The sequence below is a fragment of the Lacerta agilis genome, chromosome 2 (genome assembly GCF_009819535.1).
Source record: "Lacerta agilis isolate rLacAgi1 chromosome 2, rLacAgi1.pri, whole genome shotgun sequence".
In the NCBI taxonomy this organism is placed as follows: Eukaryota; Metazoa; Chordata; class Lepidosauria; order Squamata; family Lacertidae; genus Lacerta; species Lacerta agilis.
This window is the reverse complement of record NC_046313.1, coordinates 77,908,926-77,927,395: the sequence shown is the minus strand read 5'-3', so window position 1 is coordinate 77,927,395 and position 18,470 is coordinate 77,908,926. Positions and strand designations below refer to the sequence as shown.

Here is an 18,470-nt window from a genome sequence, read left to right as displayed (position 1 = left end):
AGGCGCTTTAAGACAGCGAAATGTTCACGTTTCAGCTGCAGCCCGCGGGCAGCAAACTGGCTACTGGCACATGCGCGGCTCTACTTGGCTCACACACTGCCCCTACAAACTCTGTGCTGGGGCGCCTCCCTTCCAGGCTGCAACCAACGGCAGTGGAGCACTGAATCATTGTGCGTCTCAGGGCTTCACTCCAAGATTTCCTTTTCGCCTGCTTGGTCATGCCGGGAAGCAAACTTTCAAGCTGAATTCTCTCCCATCACCATGGCTAAGTGCAAGATCCTCTCTGCTAGGTGACACACAGCAGAGGGCAAAGGAGCCGGTTTTATGTTTTTCATAGGATTGTGGGGAGTTGGAAGGGAACCAGAGAGTCATCTAAGTCCAACCCCTCTGAGATGCAGGGATCACAACTACAGCATCCATGGCAAATGGGCATTAAGCTTCTGCTTTGAAATCTTCCAAAGAAGAGTTTCTTGAAGGGAAATTATCAAAATGGCCATGTTGTCTGGGAATAATTCCCTTTTTCATGATTTCCCAAACAAGGATAATGCGAACTTTTACCTTTCAATACAAAGTAGTTTTGTATGATTTAAAGCTCTTTTATTGTGTTTTTATTTTAAGACAAAATATGTTAATGTATGAGTTGTTGTTTTTCTAAACTAAAACCTCAGTATTCAGGTTACATTTCCGTGTTGGCACTTTGCGATAAATAAGTGGGTTTTGGGTTGCAGTTTGGGCACTCGATCATCACTGGGGCCCTAGCTAGTCCATTTAGTCCAGAATTCTCTACTGCTGCTATCTACAGATTTAGAGAGACAAGAAGAGCTCTCCTTTTATTTCCATGGCTGCGTAATTCAAAGCCAGAACCTGGAGTGAGATCTGATAAGGCAGGGGTGGGCAAACTAAGGCCCGTGGGCCGGATGCGGCCCAATTGCCTTCTCAACCCGGCCCACGGACGGTCCGGGAGTCAGCATGTTTATACATGAGTAGAATGTGTCCTTTTATTTAAAATGCATCTCTGGGTTATTTGTGGTGCCTACCTGGTGTTTATACATGAGTAGAATGTGTGCTTTTATTTAAAATGCATCTCTGGGTTATTTGTGGGCATAGGAATTTGTTCATTTCCCCCCCCCCAAAAAAAAATATAGTCTGGCCCCCCCACATGGTCTGATGGACAGTGGACCAGCCCACGGCTGAAAAAGGTTGCTGACCCCTGTGATAAGGAATAGCCAGAGGCAAAGGCACAGAGTAAGCCTCCTGACAGCAGCATTATTGCCACTTATTGGAGTGGTGTTGGGACAGGGCTGCAGCCACCCTCGGTTTGTGCCATCCTCACCAATTCTGCCCCAGTACGTGGCATTGATGACATGATCAGGGAGCTGGTGATGCATTGCTACCTCATCCTACCAACTAGTCCTACCACTAACCTAGAATCGCCCAGACCAGAATATATTCTACAAATTTAAAAAAATCAATGCATATATTTATTTATGGAAAACAGCAATCAAAACATGGAGTCATTTGGTACATAAAGGAATACAAATAAAGATATTGATCTCCTCACCAAATATACCTGGATCTCCACTAACAGCAGGCTAACTCCCAGCCTTTTACCTATGCTTCCATTCTTTCTAATCTCGCTCAATCTTCAGTCTTTCTCCATAGCCACCCTTCCTAAATGTCAACCTGTCACTCCTTCTGACTCTATCCACCATTCCAGTGCACTCTGTCACTACTTCTTCCACTTGTTGTTCTGTTACACACCTTCTAAAGCTATTGCTACATTTTGTGTTGTTCTATAAATTAATTATGCATTGTGCGAAGAGGTACTTTCGTCCCCTAACACCTGTAATGTGACTACTTATGAAAAGCATGCATTTTCATTAGTCTGGGGGATGGCTTTTGCGTACATGATGTGGCCACCTCACTAAAGCTGAGCAGGTGAGGGTCTGGTTAGTCCCCATGTACCTCATCCTTAGCTTAAGTGTTATCAGCTAAAGGGCAGGTATGAAATTGAATGAACAAACACATAATGCAGGCAGAATAAATGCTCATAGCAAATCATTCAATCTATCAATTATATTGACTTCAGTAAGAGTCAGTAAATGATCACCCATACTATGATTCTGAAATTGGGAGAAAGTTGAAAAGCAGTTTTGTGGAGGACTTCCGGTTAGGTGCCGAGTCAATGGCGGACGGGAGTCCGACGGCTCCGTCCTCCGTTAGGCGATAGGGAGCTCCGTGCCTGCGCCACGGGTCCCTTAAAGCCACGGGAAGAGCGTCCCGTGGACCGACAGCTTCGTGGGTCCCAGACGTGCTGTCTTCGCTCCCGATTTACCCTCGTAAGGGGGAGAATCGGGTGAGCGGAGCTCCAGCACGGGACTGAAGAAGCGGCTGCCTGCGGAGGATCAAAGCAGCGATCCCGCCAGACCCGAGCACCCGGCACTTCCTACATAGAAACTTCCAAAGAAACTCTGTAAGTCAAAATTTTGGATTATTTCACAAGTTTAAAGAGCACTGCTTGCAGAGGAAACTCTAAAAGGAAGCCTGTTCCCTTTGAACTGTTTGCGCGAGCTTGGTAGCGCTAAAGGATCAAAGCCGCGGCTAACGGGAAAGTTTTGCGAACTTTGCCAAACTTCTTAAAAGTGATTTAAAAGTTGTTTAAAGCTTGTTTAAAGTTCCAAAAACAGTTGATATGGCAAAAGAAGAAGCCCCTCACCCTCTGGATTAGGATTCCGGGTCAGTAGCGGGCTGGGTTATATTGTTGCCATTTTTTCTTTGTTGGTGTTCCAGTGTTACAGTGACTGTTTACCAGTGGAGATACTTTGACTCTTTTACAGCCAGATACAAGTTATTTTAAAGACTTGGTGGTTACACTGCAAGTGAGAAAACAGCTACTGGCTTGGGCTATTTAAAATAGACTCTTCTTGGCTTTAAGGAATTTACAATTCTGAAAAATCTGAACTCTTTGCCTAAAAGTTGGATTAATGGACTATTGTGGACTCCTGGCTCAGCAGCCTCTTTGTTCTCAGAAGGCTAGCTGCAGGCCACCTGGTGTTTATTTTTGGGACTGTTGGTCTTCTGCTGTGAATGTCTGAGATTGTTACTATAGCAACTGGAGTGACCTTGAGACTACAGTTACAGAGCCCACAAGGAATGGAACTTAGATCTAAAGGAACTGGCTCTGAAAAAAGGAAAGGCTCTGTTTCCTTAACTCTTCAGGAACAAATGGAGAAATTGGCTGCAAGTGTTGCAGAAATTGCAGAAGGCCTAAAAAGTGTCACCGAAGGGTTGAAGCAAACACAAGAATCGGTTAATGCTATTGGTGCATCAGTGAATACAACAGTCAACTCTGCAATAGAAAAGCTCCAAGTGGATATTAAGGCTGATATCAAATCCTCCACCCAAACGTTAGAAAAATCGATTGGACAAATTGAGGAAAACGTAAGAAAGAACAGAGACGAAATTAATAAAATTGGGCAGGAGGTGACCACGTTAAAAAAAGACTCGGAGGAAATTAAAGTGGTCAGAGAAAAAATAAAAAAGGTGGAGGAAAAATTGGACAATTTAGATTTGGAGCAGATCGAAAATATTGGAACACGACAGAGGACTGTGGAAGAGTCTCTTGCGTTTTTGCAACTACATCAGAGAGAAGGAAACCTAAGAATAAGGGGTCTTCCAGAATTGGAGGGGGAAGACCTGAAAGCTTATATTGTGAAACTATTCTCGACTTTTTGGGAGTTGGAAGAGGTAAACGTCTCAGCACGCATAGTGAAGGCCTTCAGATTTGGACCAAGAGGTTCCAGAGGAAAGAAAAGCACTAAAACAGTCAGCGACTGTTTGATTGTGCTACACGATAGGCACGACAGAGACTATTTTCTGGACTTACACTATAGAAACAACCTGGTGGTACAGCAGAATAAAGTAATTTTTTACAAGGACATCCCCAGATTCTTTTTAGATAAAAGAGCTCCTTACAACGACCTGGTGACGGAGCTAAGAAGAAGAAAAATCTCCTTCAGTTGGGAATTTCCAGAAGGCCTGGCATTTACGTTTGAAGGAAAAAAGATAAGAATAAGGTCCTTGGCGGATAAGCAAAAGTTCCTGGACAAGCATCTGGAACATTTCAAAGGAACTCCATTGGATCCAGCACAGCTCTACAAGTTTCCAGAAGTATTCCCACCACCGCCGGGACCACCAGGACCAAGCCAAGATCCAGAACAAGATAAGAAAGGACAGGCAACTGGAGGAGAGGAATAAACAAAGAAATGGCGCTCAAGTTAATGACTTGGAATGTTCGGGGATTAAACCAGAGACCAAAGAGACGCAGAGTGTTTTACAGCATAGAAAAGAAGAATTTGGATATAATATGTCTACAGGAAACCCACATAGTTCGGCGCCACAGAAGATTGCTACAGAACAAAAAATTAGGCCAAGAATTCATATCATCGGACAAGGTCAAGAAGAGAGGAGTAGTGATTTACGCAAAGGAGAAATATAGCCCAAGACAGCTATTTAAAGATGAAGAAGGGAGATACATCGCAATTGAAATTAATGTACAAGGCGAAAAATTTTTAATCCTGGGACTCTATGCACCAAATGATGGAAAGTCGATTTTTTACAAAAAAATCCATGACTTGCTGTTGGATTATTTGGACTATAAGGTAGTTTGCCTTGGAGATTTTAATGGGGCGGTTTCCACATTAATGGACAGATCTCAAAGAACAAAATTAACAAATGACGGGAAACTCCCAAAGACTTTTTTTGAAATGGTGGACAATTTGAACTTGGTAGATTCTTGGAGATTAAAAAATCCCACAGAAACAGAGGCAACGTACTTCAGTGAATCTCAGCAGTCATGGTCGAGGATAGACTACATCTGGATCTCGAATGAATTGGCTCCAAAACTACAAAAAGCAGAAATCGGTCCTAAAACGCTTTCAGACCACAATCCGGTACAGGTAAACCTAAAAATGATTTCCAAGGATTCTTTCAGATGGAGAATGGATGATGCATTGATGAGAGATACCAAGCTAGTAGAAAGAGTGGCGAAAAAGATGAAAGAATATTTTCAAATCAATTGGAACTCAGATGTGGAGAAAAGGATTGCTTGGGATGCAAGTAAGGCAGTAATGAGAGGATTCCTCATTAGTGAAAAGGCAAAAAAGAAGAAACAACAAAGTGCAGAGATGGAGAGATTGTTGAAATTAATCAAAGAAAAGGAAAAAGAACTAAGAGGACATCCTAGATGTGTTAAAATTCAAAAAGAAATCAAATACTTGCAATCCCAATACGCTAATATTATGAATCAAGATATCGAATGGAAAGTGAAAATGATGAAACAAAGAACATTTGAATCTGCAAATAAATGTGGAAAACTACTAGCTTGGCAATTAAAGAAAAGACAAAAGGCAAATGTCATCAGTAAATTGGTAGTAAATGGAAAAAATGTAGAGAAACCGGAGGAAATCAGATGGTGTTTTCAGAGATTCTATAAACAACTGTACAAGGAGGAGAAGATAGATGACGCAGAGATAGACCGATTCCTGGAGAAGAATGGACTGCAAAAGGTCCCAGAGGAAAAACTAATAACTCTCAACCACCCAATAACGACACAAGAAATAGAAGATGCAATAAATAACATGCAATTGGGGAAGGCTCCAGGACCGGATGGATTAACAGCAAAATATTACAAGACAATGAAAGACTGGCTATCACAGCCGTTAAGAGAAACTTGCAATAGAATACTAGAAGGAGATAGGGCACCAGAGACGTGGAAAGAAGCCTTTATCACACTGATTTTAAAACCAGATACTGACAAGACTCAAATGAAAAACTATCGTCCAATATCCCTTTTGAATGTGGATTATAAAATCTTTGCAAATGTTTTGGCTACAAGGTTGAAAAGAGTGTTGAAAGACTATATACATAGAGACCAAGCAGGTTTCTTGCCAGGAAGGCAAATAAGTAATAATACGAGGATCATTGTGGACATTTTAGAAAAACTGGAGAGAGACATAAACACAGATGCAGCACTATTGTTTGTGGACGCAGAGAAAGCTTTTGATAAAGTATCCTGGACATTCATGAAAAAGAATTTGGAAAAGATGGGAGTTGGAGAAAAATTTTTAAATGGCATAAAGGCCATCTATACAGAACAAAGAGCAAAAGTTATTGTAAACAGTGTGATATCGGAGGAGATCGAAGTAGAGAAAGGAACAAGACAAGGGTGCCCTATCTCCCCTTTACTTTTTATTACGGTCCTGGAAGTCCTTCTGAATATGATTCGGAAAGATAAACAGACAAAAGGAATTAAAGTGGGAGAGAAGGAATACAAATTACGTGCCTTCGCGGACGATCTGATGCTATCCCTGCAAGAACCAGAAGGCAGTGTCCCCAGAGCCTTGGAATTAATTGAACAATTCGGACTTGTAGCTGGCTTTAAACTAAATAAGCAGAAAACCAAAGTTCTAGGTAAAAATATGAGTGCAGAACAGATCCAAAGAATTCAAGAAGCCACAGGCCTTAATTTTGTCAAATCCGTAAAATATCTAGGTATCAATCTCACAAGTAAGAATTTGAACCTGTATAAGGACAATTATGAAAAACTGTGGATGGAGATAAAAAAAGACATGGAGATTTGGACAAGACTCAAACTGTCGTTAATGGGAAGAATAGCAGTGGTCAAAATGAATGTCCTACCAAGGATGCTGTTTTTATTCCAAGCCATACCAATTTTGGACAAATTAGACTGTTTTAAAAAATGGCAAAAGGACCTATCGAAATTTATATGGCAGGGCAAAAAGCCAAGAATAAAATTTAAGATTTTAACAGACTCTAAAGACAGAGGAGGCTTTGCCCTGCCGGACTTAAGGCTTTATTTTGAAGCTGCGGCCTTTTGCTGGTTAAAGGATTGGTTTAAATTAGAGAACGTGGATGTGCTGGACTTGGAGGGACATGATAATATGTTTGGTTGGCATGCATACCTTTGGTATGACAAGGCTAAAATCCACAGAACTTTTAAGTCTCATATTGTGAGAAAATCCCTATATCAGGTTTGGACTAGATATAAAGACTTGTTTGAGAGAAAGACTCCTAGATGGATCTCTCCAGTGGAGGCCAAGGCATATAAGAGACCGAATATGTCTGCAAACTGGTTAAGATATATGGACATATTGCAGCAGGAAGGGGACTCCTTTAAGCTAAAAAGCTATGATCAAGTAAAAAGTCAGGTCCCCGACTGGCTGCACTACTATCAGGTTTATGAAACATTTAAAATGGACAAAAAAATTGGTTTTCAAGTAGAAAAATCAAAACTGGAGACAGAACTGATAGAATCGAACTTCAAAAACCTTTCCAAAATGTATAATCTTTTGCTAGAGTGGCATACAAAAGATGAACTGGTTAAATCGTCAATGATAGATTGGGCAAAAGATCTCGGACATAATATTATGATGGATGACTGGGAGAGATTGTGGCAAAAAGGTATCAAATTTACTGCTTGTCATGGTTTAAGAGAGAATATAATGAAAATGGTTTATAGATGGTACTTGACACCAGTTAAGATTGCTAAGATGAATACCAAAATGTCAGATGTATGTTGGAAGTGTAAACATGCGAAGGGTACCTTTTTTCATATGTGGTGGTTGTGCCCAGTGGTTAGTGCCTTCTGGGACAAGATTTATAATGAGCTTAAGAAGGTAATGAAAGTTACCTTTTGTAAGAAACCAGAGGCATTTCTCCTGAGCATAACCAATGAAGAGATACCCAGTCAGGATAGAGTGTTTTTTATGTATGCCACAATAGCAGCTAGAATTTTATTGGCAAGAACATGGAAAGGTGAAGAGATACCAACGGTGGAGGAATGGCAGATGAAGATGATGGAATATATGGAACTCGCTGAACTGACCGTCAGAATCCGAGACCAGAGGGAGGGGAAGGCGTCGCAGGAGTGGAAAAAATTCAAAGACTATTTGGTTAAATCAGTTAAACTGAATATTTGAGCAGAATTAAACAGAACATCGGCTTTGGTAGATATGTGTTAGATATGAATGGTAAGGGGAATTGTTGTTATGTGAAAGATGTATATGTCAAAATATGTTAAGATAGGTTGTTAAGATAAGATACATAGTGATTGAGATATTTGACTAAGTGAAAGTTAAGTATATTAAAATTTGGGTAAAAGTGAATTGAATAATATATAAAGCTACCTTGAAGAAGTATATGTTTTCTGAAGACAGTGGAGGGAACGGGGGAAGTCCCCAAACAGAGAAGTTAGAAACAAGAAATATCTAAAGGAAGATATTGGTTAAGGTTTGTATATGTCATTTTTATGTTTTTATTGTTGTTATTGTTTTCAATGTTGATTATGTTTATTGTTTATTGCTGATTATGTTCAATGTTTATTGTGTTTTTTATTGTTGTTTATGTTATGTGTTGTTGTTATATTTTGTTCTCTTTTTTCTATTGGAAAATAATAAAATCTTATAAAAAAAAAAAAAGAAAAGCAGTTTTGTGATATAAGGTTCATTGGTCTGGAAAATTCTACTTTTCACTGGTCAGGCCCCAAGCCTAAAAAAGACTATTTAGAACCTGGCCCAAGCTACTTAAGTACATGGCATAATTAAAATGAGGTTAGCCTCTTAAAGTGTGCATGGAGAAAACAAGCAATTTCAAAGGCCAAGACTATGATTGAAGGCATTTTGCATCCTTGCATATATTTTTTGTGTATTTAGTTAATGATTTTAATGTTAACTGAACAGTAATCCTACAGTGATTTTGCTGAGCCCAAAATACTAAACTATTTATACTTTGGATTTACGGCTTGGTATTAGCATGATTAACACTATTTATTCTTGTATATTTAAAATGACAATAGTATTTCCTTTTAACGTTATTAACTTGCATCTTCATGATTGCTGCACTGGAGGCTTGAAGTCATGGACTAAAACTGTCATAAAAATAAAGCTGCAGCTCAACAAGGCTGTCATTCATGCCTTTCCTTAATTTGTAGGAACTCTCATAATCTTACTGACCCATCCCCCAGTAATGACAGTATTAACTGCAGTAGCTTGGTGGGGAATACTTAAGAAAGAAAAACTAAGCATGCCAAGAACAGGAGAAAGAAGAGCAATTAATGTCAAGATGACTGGGGCATGTTTTTTCTAGATCAATATAAATGAAAAATTGAGGAATTTAAGAAACAATTATGTATTTTAAAACTAAAGATAGATTTTCTGCGTGAATCAGATGTGTTAGCTGAATGTTAATTTAGCTGAAGCCTCCAGTTCTTATAAGACTGTACAGTCTCACCTCTCTACCCTTGGTTTCCAAAAAGAGAAGAAGACAAGTTTAGAACACAAAACCTTGAAGGGTGGAATGAAACAAGAATGCAAAACATACCCTTTTTAAAAAATCAAACCATCCTCTTATATATAAATGTTAGTGCCACCCTGCATACCTATATACCATTGCTGTCCTAAGCTAAATATCTGCATGGACAATGAAGCAAAAAATAAAGCATTGCCAAGATTATAAAAAGCTGGGCTTGAACATGAGGCTGAAGCCCTATGCAGAGTTAAGTATGCTTAAATCTATGTATTTCTCTGGGTCTCAGTTAGGTACACCTACTTCTGCATAGTGCCGGGCAACAGAAAATCTCAGCCCTGAACTCACGGTGCAGTCTTGCATGACTTATTTTATTAGTCTGTCTACCACACATCTCTAAAATGTACAAAACTAATGGAGGTGAGACCTGAATTCGTTTAAAAAACAAACAAACCACTTTTCACACCAGATCCGCAGGACCTCTTGTTTCGTAGGAGAATATTTTGTTGCAGATCAGCCTCCTGCACATTCTTAAGTAAGCGTGCCATGGAAGCTTTTGTTCCCAACCAGCTAGGCAGGTTCCAATCCTGGAATGAGGTGACACTGCTAGCAGTGTTCATCCTACCACCAAACACAGCACACACCCTCAAACAATGCCACTTGCCTCACTGGCCGCTCCACTTTCTTTGGAAGAGCAAATTTGAGAGAGCTGTTTTTAATATATATATATATTTAAAATATAGATTTGCCTTATTTCCTTGATATGGCATTCAGGTTTTCTCAGGGGTGGGAGAGAACGGGGCTCAGAACTGAACCACTCTGTGGTAATCCTTTCACCCGCCATCTCCGGATTTTTGTCCCACATTTCTTTCTTTTTTTGCCATTTAGGTGCTAATATTCCTTCTAAGCAACCAAATAATTTTATCCCCCTTGGCAGGTGTAATTTTGTTTCAATTCCCCTGGCATTTCCTCTTCAACTACTCCTCAAGTACCCCGCGTAGTACGGACTGCCCGTGAAGAATTCCTTACTTTTACAAACATTTCTCACATGCTCAAACGCACACGCAGTCACACTTTGTCACATTCTCACTAATATGCCATCCTTCTTTTGCTACAGCTTTGCTACTCCCAACCACCCCCTTGACGTGTGACACTCTTTATGAACAGTTCCTCAATAGGCTCTGTTCTTTTTCCTGGATCCAGCCTTTGCACAAACTCCCATGCTCTCTATGCCCAGTAGAATGGGGTAGGGGTGAAGGGTACAGATCTGAGATCAAGAGGGATTGACACTGCCATATTGTAAGGACTGTAAGAGAAAGAAGTTAAAATAGTAGGTAGCAGACTCACTGGGAATATTAATCTCAAGCATTTCCAGACAAGCCAAGATGTGCCACTTTGAGGCACCTACCTTGTCTCATTTGTGAAATGCACCAAACCTGTATCAGCTAACCAGTGGCCTCTATCTGCACAACCACCATGTTTTTATGGGGTGGTGGCGGGTGAGGAGGGGAATCCATCTCAACAACATACCAAACTTCAAGAGTATGTGCAGCTAGAAATCCTGTTATTCAAATATTATGACGGTTGCTTTGATCCACTTCAGCTGCAGGATTCAATGGGGGAAAAGAGTATTCTTTCTTATTTTTAACCTTGAATACATTTGGCACAATTCTTCTCCCAACAATTCTCCATGATGAGAAATAACACAGAAAGCAGACATAATCATTACTGTGAATGCACAGTTCTCATCTGCATTTCTTTTTAAAGAAAGAGGATGCGAACCTAGCATGATGATAGATGTGGTCCATGCATCCCCAGTGACAGCCCACTCGCCCTAGAAGAGTCCTATACATGTGAATTTGTTTGTGCTTATAATGCCCTGGACGTATCAGATAACCAAGAGCAAATGCATTGTCAGCAATGTAAGCCAACGCCTGCACCAGACAGATACCTGCAGTGCAGACCTAGGTTTAAGCGAACACCATACTTAAGGAAAACCTGAAAAGACCACAGAAAAGCACGTATCTCTTCCGTGTGCAATCAGAAATGAAAAGTCCCTAATGCAAATTATTAAGGAACGGTGCTGTTGAAGTATTGGCTCCATAGTATGAAAAGGAGCAGAATATATTGTTCCTTAAACAGTGAGTCGTTTTATTAAAGGTATTGCCTATGCTTATACTACAGATAATAACAATTAATTAAAAAAAATAAGGGGGAGTTTCTAATTCAAGTCCAATAAATTCCATTAGGACATGCATGTGTGTAAACCTCTACATTTGACATCTCAGGAAATAGGCTGCATAATTAAAGAAATTTTGGGTGTCTTCTCATTCCTTTTACATTGTTCTTTAAGTTAAAGGCAGAAATCTGTATCTCTGTGAACAATTGCTAATAGGTACACTATACCTAACAAGAGCGACTATTGTGAACTGGTAACTTTAACAATCATAAAACTTTAGAACGCAAACAGATTTCAGGATTCAGCAGGTCCCACAGTACAAGAAGAAAAAAACATGGTCTCACGCCTTTAAACCCTGCCTTTAATCTGGGATGTAAAAATGCCACCTTTTATAATGAAGTATTGTATTAGGCTTTTATTGTCATTCAAATAATCTGAGACCACAAAAAGTACAGGAACTTCAACAAGGTAAGCACAACTGCAATGAATGGGAGTATTCGGTGAATTATGCGTGATACTTGGCAAATATGGTCGTTTACAGTATGCCAGCCTAGAAAATGAAAAGGAACACTTTTCCAAGGTGCAGATAAAATCATGATCATTCAAACCTCTCCTCTAAACTTCATTGCAAATGGGCAAGTTGGATATATTTGGAGCTAAACCCAAGTTTACCACCATGCCCCCCCCCCAGTGTTTGCTAATGAAGTGAAGAATATGCCTCCCTCTACAGAAACATGTAGACAATTTCCTTTATAGTGCAAAATTTACATGACAACCAGCATAGGAACTGGTAAGATCAGCCATATCAAAGAAACAGTATTGTGGTTCCCCCCCCCCTCCCATCTACTATACTGCTGGAAGAACAGCTCTGTTTTCCTTAAAGGTAAATGAACGACACTCAAACCAACTATTCATCCATTATGGGGAAATATACTTATTTTTCTGGAAGCAGACCCTCTTGAATTATTACTGAAAAGAATGAGATTATGAATACGTTAAGATTTCATCGAAAGGCACTGAGGAACAAAAATTAAATGACCCTTGCATTGGATGGGAGGGCAACAAAACCATATTTAGGCAACACAGAGAACACAATGCAGAGTGCAGAACAGAACAGAACAGGTGCATTATCACAGGCTTCACTGGAATGAACTGGGCTTGCGGCACCAATCCAGAGCGCTTTGAGTCCTGCATCTTTGTAATTCAGCTTAGGCTTTGATCTTAAGTACAGTGAAGCAGAAGTCAAATCTATGGACCCAATGGGTCTTCTTTCCAGACAGGTATGTCAAGGTTTAAAGTGCTACGTCTTGCATCGTAACATCATCGGTCCAAAAGGCAGCTGCAGGTTTCCTATGCACGCTGCTCCAGGCTACTAAATAAGGTGCCCATAGCATGTGTACACTCTACATTGCTTCTACTCTAGTGCATTTGGTGGCTACAGTGCTGCAGAGTAATGGCTCATGTCACTATCCATTGTAACAGATTCCTTTGCTTTGCCTTGGGAAATATTCTATTATCCTTCCATCCAAAATTAAATGCAAATTATCCTGTGAAACCAAGCATAAAACAAGATACCTGGGATTAAAAGCAAACTAAATTTTGATCCCGCAGAGCCCCTTTCTGTCTTTTTTGCAAATGGAACACAAAAAAACAAAAACACCATTCACACTACTACCTGTACACTTATGCGGCACTTTGATTAATACTTTGTTACCATGAGAATCTTACCGCATGGCCACGGGTGTCACCTTATTCATTCTTGTCTTCCGATGGCACTTGAGTGTGACTTGTGTTAGAATTTCAGTGTTTCTACTCTCATCATTAGTATATTTTTATTCGTAGAGACACAACAATGGGCAGCTGGAAGGTGAGATGAAAGCCAGTAGCATTTGGGTTAACTCACTGCCATCTCAACATCCAAATGGATTATTCTTCACAGCCAGACACTAGGAAAGGGTTTCACATCTGGGATGGTGCAATGATGTCATCTTGCTAACTGTTTGGATTACTACTGTTCCAGTGGACTAAATTTTATTGTTTATGCCTTGAACTGTACCCCCCACAACTTTGACACTTCTGAGAATGAAAATACCAGGTATGTCTTTCTCTCAACGATGTTAAAAATATAAGCTATTGCAAAGGCAAATACTTGAAACACAACCCTGCTTCTCCAGTTCTACAGAGAAATACATAGTTTACAATACAGACACCAAGTCAAAATTTTAAATATTAAAATACACTAATAATAATAATAATAATAATGCTACCCAAATGCTAGGACAGCTTAAAGACATTAGCAGCAGTACAGCTCGAAGTGCCCGTCCTATCAGCATTGGCGTTTCCTGTTCCATTTACTTATGGTATTTCAAACCAAAACACAATATATACATTTTTTAAAAACAACCCACCAGATGGGAATTAAATGCACAATTATCAAGATGCAGAAAGAGGAAGACAGTACTGCCAGTGCAATTGAGAGATGATGAAGAGAATGTAAAATGAGCATTGTGGTAGCTTCCGATTATTTACACTGCAGTATAGCAACCAATAGGAAGGTATCCTACTACTTTAGATAATATTCCTTATTTCAGAATAATCTACCATAAACAGATGAGGAGTTATTATAAAGAATACCATTTCAGAACTCTTATGTCCTTATTTTTCTATGCAACTTTTGGAAAATGGCAAGAGACCACGTTTTATACAAGAATTCTAAGCCAAAGGGGTTTCCAAAATTAAGGACTGTATATCTTGGATAATAACTATTTTTTTAAAGTACAATTTAAGAAGATTAGGAAGCCTGTATATGCTGTTTTTAGACATTTACCCATACCATCCCTTTAAAAATAAAAAACAAAAAACTGGAAGGGGTGTTTTTACACAGTATCCACAGAAAAATTCTGTCAGTGAAGGAAGCATTATTTAATAAATGCTGAGTATTCCACTTTAGTGTATAAAAAAGCTTAAATAATTTGGAAATATTTCAAAAGATCTCAGGCCCAGAACTGTGTTCTGCCATAACTGTTATACTTTTAAAAATCTCCATTTTCAAATACTAAGTAACATTGAAAGGAAGAGTATTTTCTGCTCAGTTATGTTTCTTTAACAGCCATTAGGTTTACTGCACTAACTGTAATTAGTGAAGCATAAAAGTTTCTTTGCCTTACCAATGCAACACAGGAGCAAGGGCACTCTTATCAATAGCAAACTATTTCAATTCACTGATTTGAATAGCACAAACCCCTACCGTGCAAAATACACAGCACATTCTTCGTTTGGAGCAAAAGCTTATTTTTTTGGTTGTTCTTTTTTTTAAAAAAAAAGTCTATTTAAAGTTTAACTTGGTCCATTGAATCATTTCAATCCAAGCTCTAAAAATTGCATCTGGATAGTTGAATTTCACTTCAAAAGCTCATGTCTTCAAATCATGCGGAACTGCAACCCCGGAGCCCTTGTTCAACTTACCACCGGCTTGGATTTCTCATTTATTTTTAATTCATCAACAGCTATATTTAAACACAGGTTATCTGAAAGCAGGATTTTAATACAAGGCTGCATGTTTAAATGAGACCAGATGCAAGCTCTAATAATCTATAAAAGGTCTAATAATCTATTCTCCATTCTCATTACTCTCCAGAATTATGGAGACTTAGCCCAATTTCTCAAGTTTTTGCACTACTTCACAAGCTTATTACCCAGCTGTGCAGCTGAGCAGGAAGATAACCACATTCATTCTCCTTATCTGTAATGATGTAATACATCCCAGCACTGGCCTGAGATGATTGGAGGAATAATAGGATTGTAAAAACTGCAGAGATGACAAACAATAGTCAAGCCTTTGGGTCCCCCACCCCCTACCCATTGCAATGAAGTACAGCCAGAGAGAGCAAAATAAAATTTGCCCGATTTTTGTACCTCTTGAATGAACTCTGTGTGTGTGTGTGTGTTTACACAGAAAAACTGCTGCTAACATCATAATTCCCACCCAGGAAGCAAAACAAAAGCCAGGCACACTTCTAAATCTAAATAGCTCCACCACAGAGAGCCAAAGTCATCTGGGTGGGCTCCATTTAAGAAAGGGAGAGTAATCTAAAAATAACCAGTGCATGGTGAAGTCTATAGTCTCTGCAGTGTGTAAAAAGACAGCAGGCAGTTAAAAGTGTGGAGGGAGGGGAGGAGCGGAGAATCTCCTCTAACTGAAAGATGTGGTTCCTGTTTGTTCAGGGTACCAAACCGGGTTCCATTTTCAGAACTAAATCCATCTACACCTGAAGCGATCCTTACCTTCTGCAGAAGTTGGGAACCTGAGTATTTCGCTGCGATGGATCTGATCTCCCCACCAAATGCAGAGGCCCAGAGTTTCACACTGCAAAGAGAGAAAGAATTAAAATGCGGAACGGAGGCAAATGTAGTAACGCATGACAGTTGTTGTTAACAACAACACTCACAATCTGAGCTGCAACTCACATATATACCTGCAGCTCAGGACTACAGTGCGAGCCTCTGGGGAAGCGGACTGTGGTCCACAGAAGCTCACAACCACAATACATTAGCTTAGTCTTCCAGGTGCCACAAGGCTCTTTGTTATTTCAAAACAGGAAGGGTGCACTTTCTCAGTTTGAATCCCCCCTCCCCATTGAGCTATTCCACTAGGCAAGGCGATGGGAGTGGGGAGGCCGCTTTCTTCAAACTTGCCGGAGATGAAACTTTTATCAAAACAAAACCTCGCTCTGCAGCAGCAGCAGCAGCAGCAGTGGCGGCGTTTGTCAAGAGCTCCGTATTTTTGTTGATTCGCTTCGCGAGATCCCTGTCCCTGAGCTCCTCGGCTGAAGCGGGACTGCAGGCGAGGAGCGAGTCGAGCGTGTCCGGCCAGTTGCCGGCCCAAAGTTCCCCCGCGAAGGGAAATTTGGAAAATAATAATAAATAAAGCTCCGTTTCCCGCAGCCCCAAATCAAAACGGCAGAAAGATGTTTCGGGGCTGGGGGAGAGACAAGGATCCATCCATGCCAACCCATTTCGGCCACCCCGCTCTCCCTGCGACACTTACACAGCCAAGGGAATCTGCTGCTCCGAGGCGGCCACGGCCACCAGGCTGAGGCAAACACCTGCCCCGAAGAGGGCGAGGAGCCCCGCGGAAGCCCTCCCGAGCCCGAGCATGGTGTCGCTCCTCGGCGTGCCTTTCCAACGGCGCTGCTCTCGGCTTGCGCGGCGTCGGCGGCGGAGAGGCAAAAGCGAGCGAGCGGGCGAGCGCGGAGCCGGGGCGCGGAGTCACGGCGCCATCCTCTTCTCCTCAGCTCCACGAGCGGGGCGGCTGGCTGACTGGCTTCGCTCCAGATCCTGAGGCGGGTCGGGCTCTCGCGGCTGGTCCCCGACAAGTGGGGTGTCCTTGGCAACAGCCCCGCGGCACCACGGCCAACCCGCTCCTCGGGCTTGCCACGCCACTGGGCAACCACAACTCCGCTCCGCAGTCGGCGGCGCGCCGGAGTTACTTCCGCGAGTGACCTCGTGGCAGCTCCCGCCGGCGCCTTGAAGAGCAGAGCCCGACAGGTTTGGGCGGGAGGGAGCTCGGTGTCGTCGAGGGTCAGGTGGGGAGGAGCTCAGCGGCCGAAGCGCGGCTCACTTTGCCCAGGGAAACGCAAAGAGGTCCCTCCCTCCGTCTCCTTTTTGGCGACGTGTGTACGCGCGCCTCCCTCTCCCTCTCGCCCTCCCTCTCTCTGCGTTCATTCAGCGCTGCGCAGCTCCAGCGCAGCCTTCGTCCCAAATCAAGTCCGCGCTGCTAATATACCCTGGTGGAAAGCGGCGCGGCGTCGGCCGCCTTTTAAGGAGATGGTGCGCGCCGTCAGGCAGGTATCGAAGGGGGAGGGAGGAGCAGCAGGAGGAGGAAGAAGAAGAAGAAGAAGAAGAGCGAGCCAGGGCCGAAAGTGTCTCCAAGGCGGCAGAAGCGGAGCAAGTCCGCAGGAAAAAGTGCAGGACGGAAGGCAGGACGATCCGCGTTGGGATCAGCGGCAGCAGGGACCCGGAGGGAAAGGCGCCGCCGCCAGAACCGCAGCCCCTCCGCCGCCGCCGCCGGAGGAAGAGACCTGGTCAGTTTCAGGCAGCGCGCTCCTGCCTGACGAACAGCGGTTAACGCGGCCCCGGCGATGAAGGGCTGAGTGGATCGCTTCACCTCTCCCACCCGCGGCACTTCCAAGTCGCAGCGCGGGAGGGAGGAGGCGGAGGAGCGGGAGGAGGGAGGGCGGCGGCGGCGGCGGCGAGGGCGAGGAAGGCGCGCAAGGTCGCTCCCTGCCGCCCTGCTCTCCTGCATCGCGCTGACGAGGAGCCAACCTGCGGGCGCCCCCTCGGCCCTTCAGGTCAGCAGCCTGCGCGGGCGGAAGGGCCTCCGGAGCTCCCCGCGAAGCCCGTCGCCGCGCGGGCCGCCGGCAAGCATGGTGTGCTCGGCGGAGACTCCCTCGGCTGCGCGTTGGCTGCGGCGAGGCAAGATCCGAGAGATCTGGACGGGAACCCGGGTGGGTGAAGCGCAGGAGGGGGGCGGGGAGGATCCGATGAACGGGAGGAAATGCAGCACAAGGAAATCAATGCGAGCCTAAGTGACTGCTGGAGCCGGGGAATAAATTATTAATCTGGCCTTGTGGAGGAATCCCCTTGGTAAGGGGTGAGGGGCAGGATCGCGAGCTAGTGGTACAACTGAAGCCAAGGTGTATGTGTGTGTGTGAGAGAGAGAGAGAGAGGCGCTAAGGAAGCAAAAGATGATGTTTTCAGTTACTTAGGGGAGGGGGGGTAAACTGGTCTCCTTAACCTTTCCACCTCCCCCCCCCCTCCATCTGGTAACTCTTAGCTTCAGTGCATCAGAAGTAAAGAATAAACAGTTGTCCACTTGATTGTGAAATAAGCATCCTAAGAATTAAAGGTGAGCTGAGTCATCCTAGTATTGTATTACAGGAGAGGAGGGGGGGAATGTACAGGAGCG

The 18,470-nt window shown here is 42.6% G+C and overlaps 1 protein-coding gene across 1 annotated transcript in view; it reads right to left on the bottom strand.

Annotated features, from left to right (window-relative positions):
• Positions 1-16,704, bottom strand: part of CACNA2D3 (calcium voltage-gated channel auxiliary subunit alpha2delta 3) — a 487,051-nt gene extending 470,347 nt beyond the window's left edge. The window contains exons 1-2 of the mRNA XM_033140932.1: positions 16,551-16,704; positions 15,788-15,869 (exon numbers count right to left, since the gene is read on the bottom strand). Coding sequence (XP_032996823.1) covers positions 15,788-15,869; positions 16,551-16,660 — 192 coding nt within the window. The 5' untranslated portion in view covers positions 16,661-16,704. The remainder of the gene's footprint in view (positions 1-15,787; positions 15,870-16,550) is intronic.
• Positions 16,705-18,470: the final 1,766 nt, after the last annotated feature.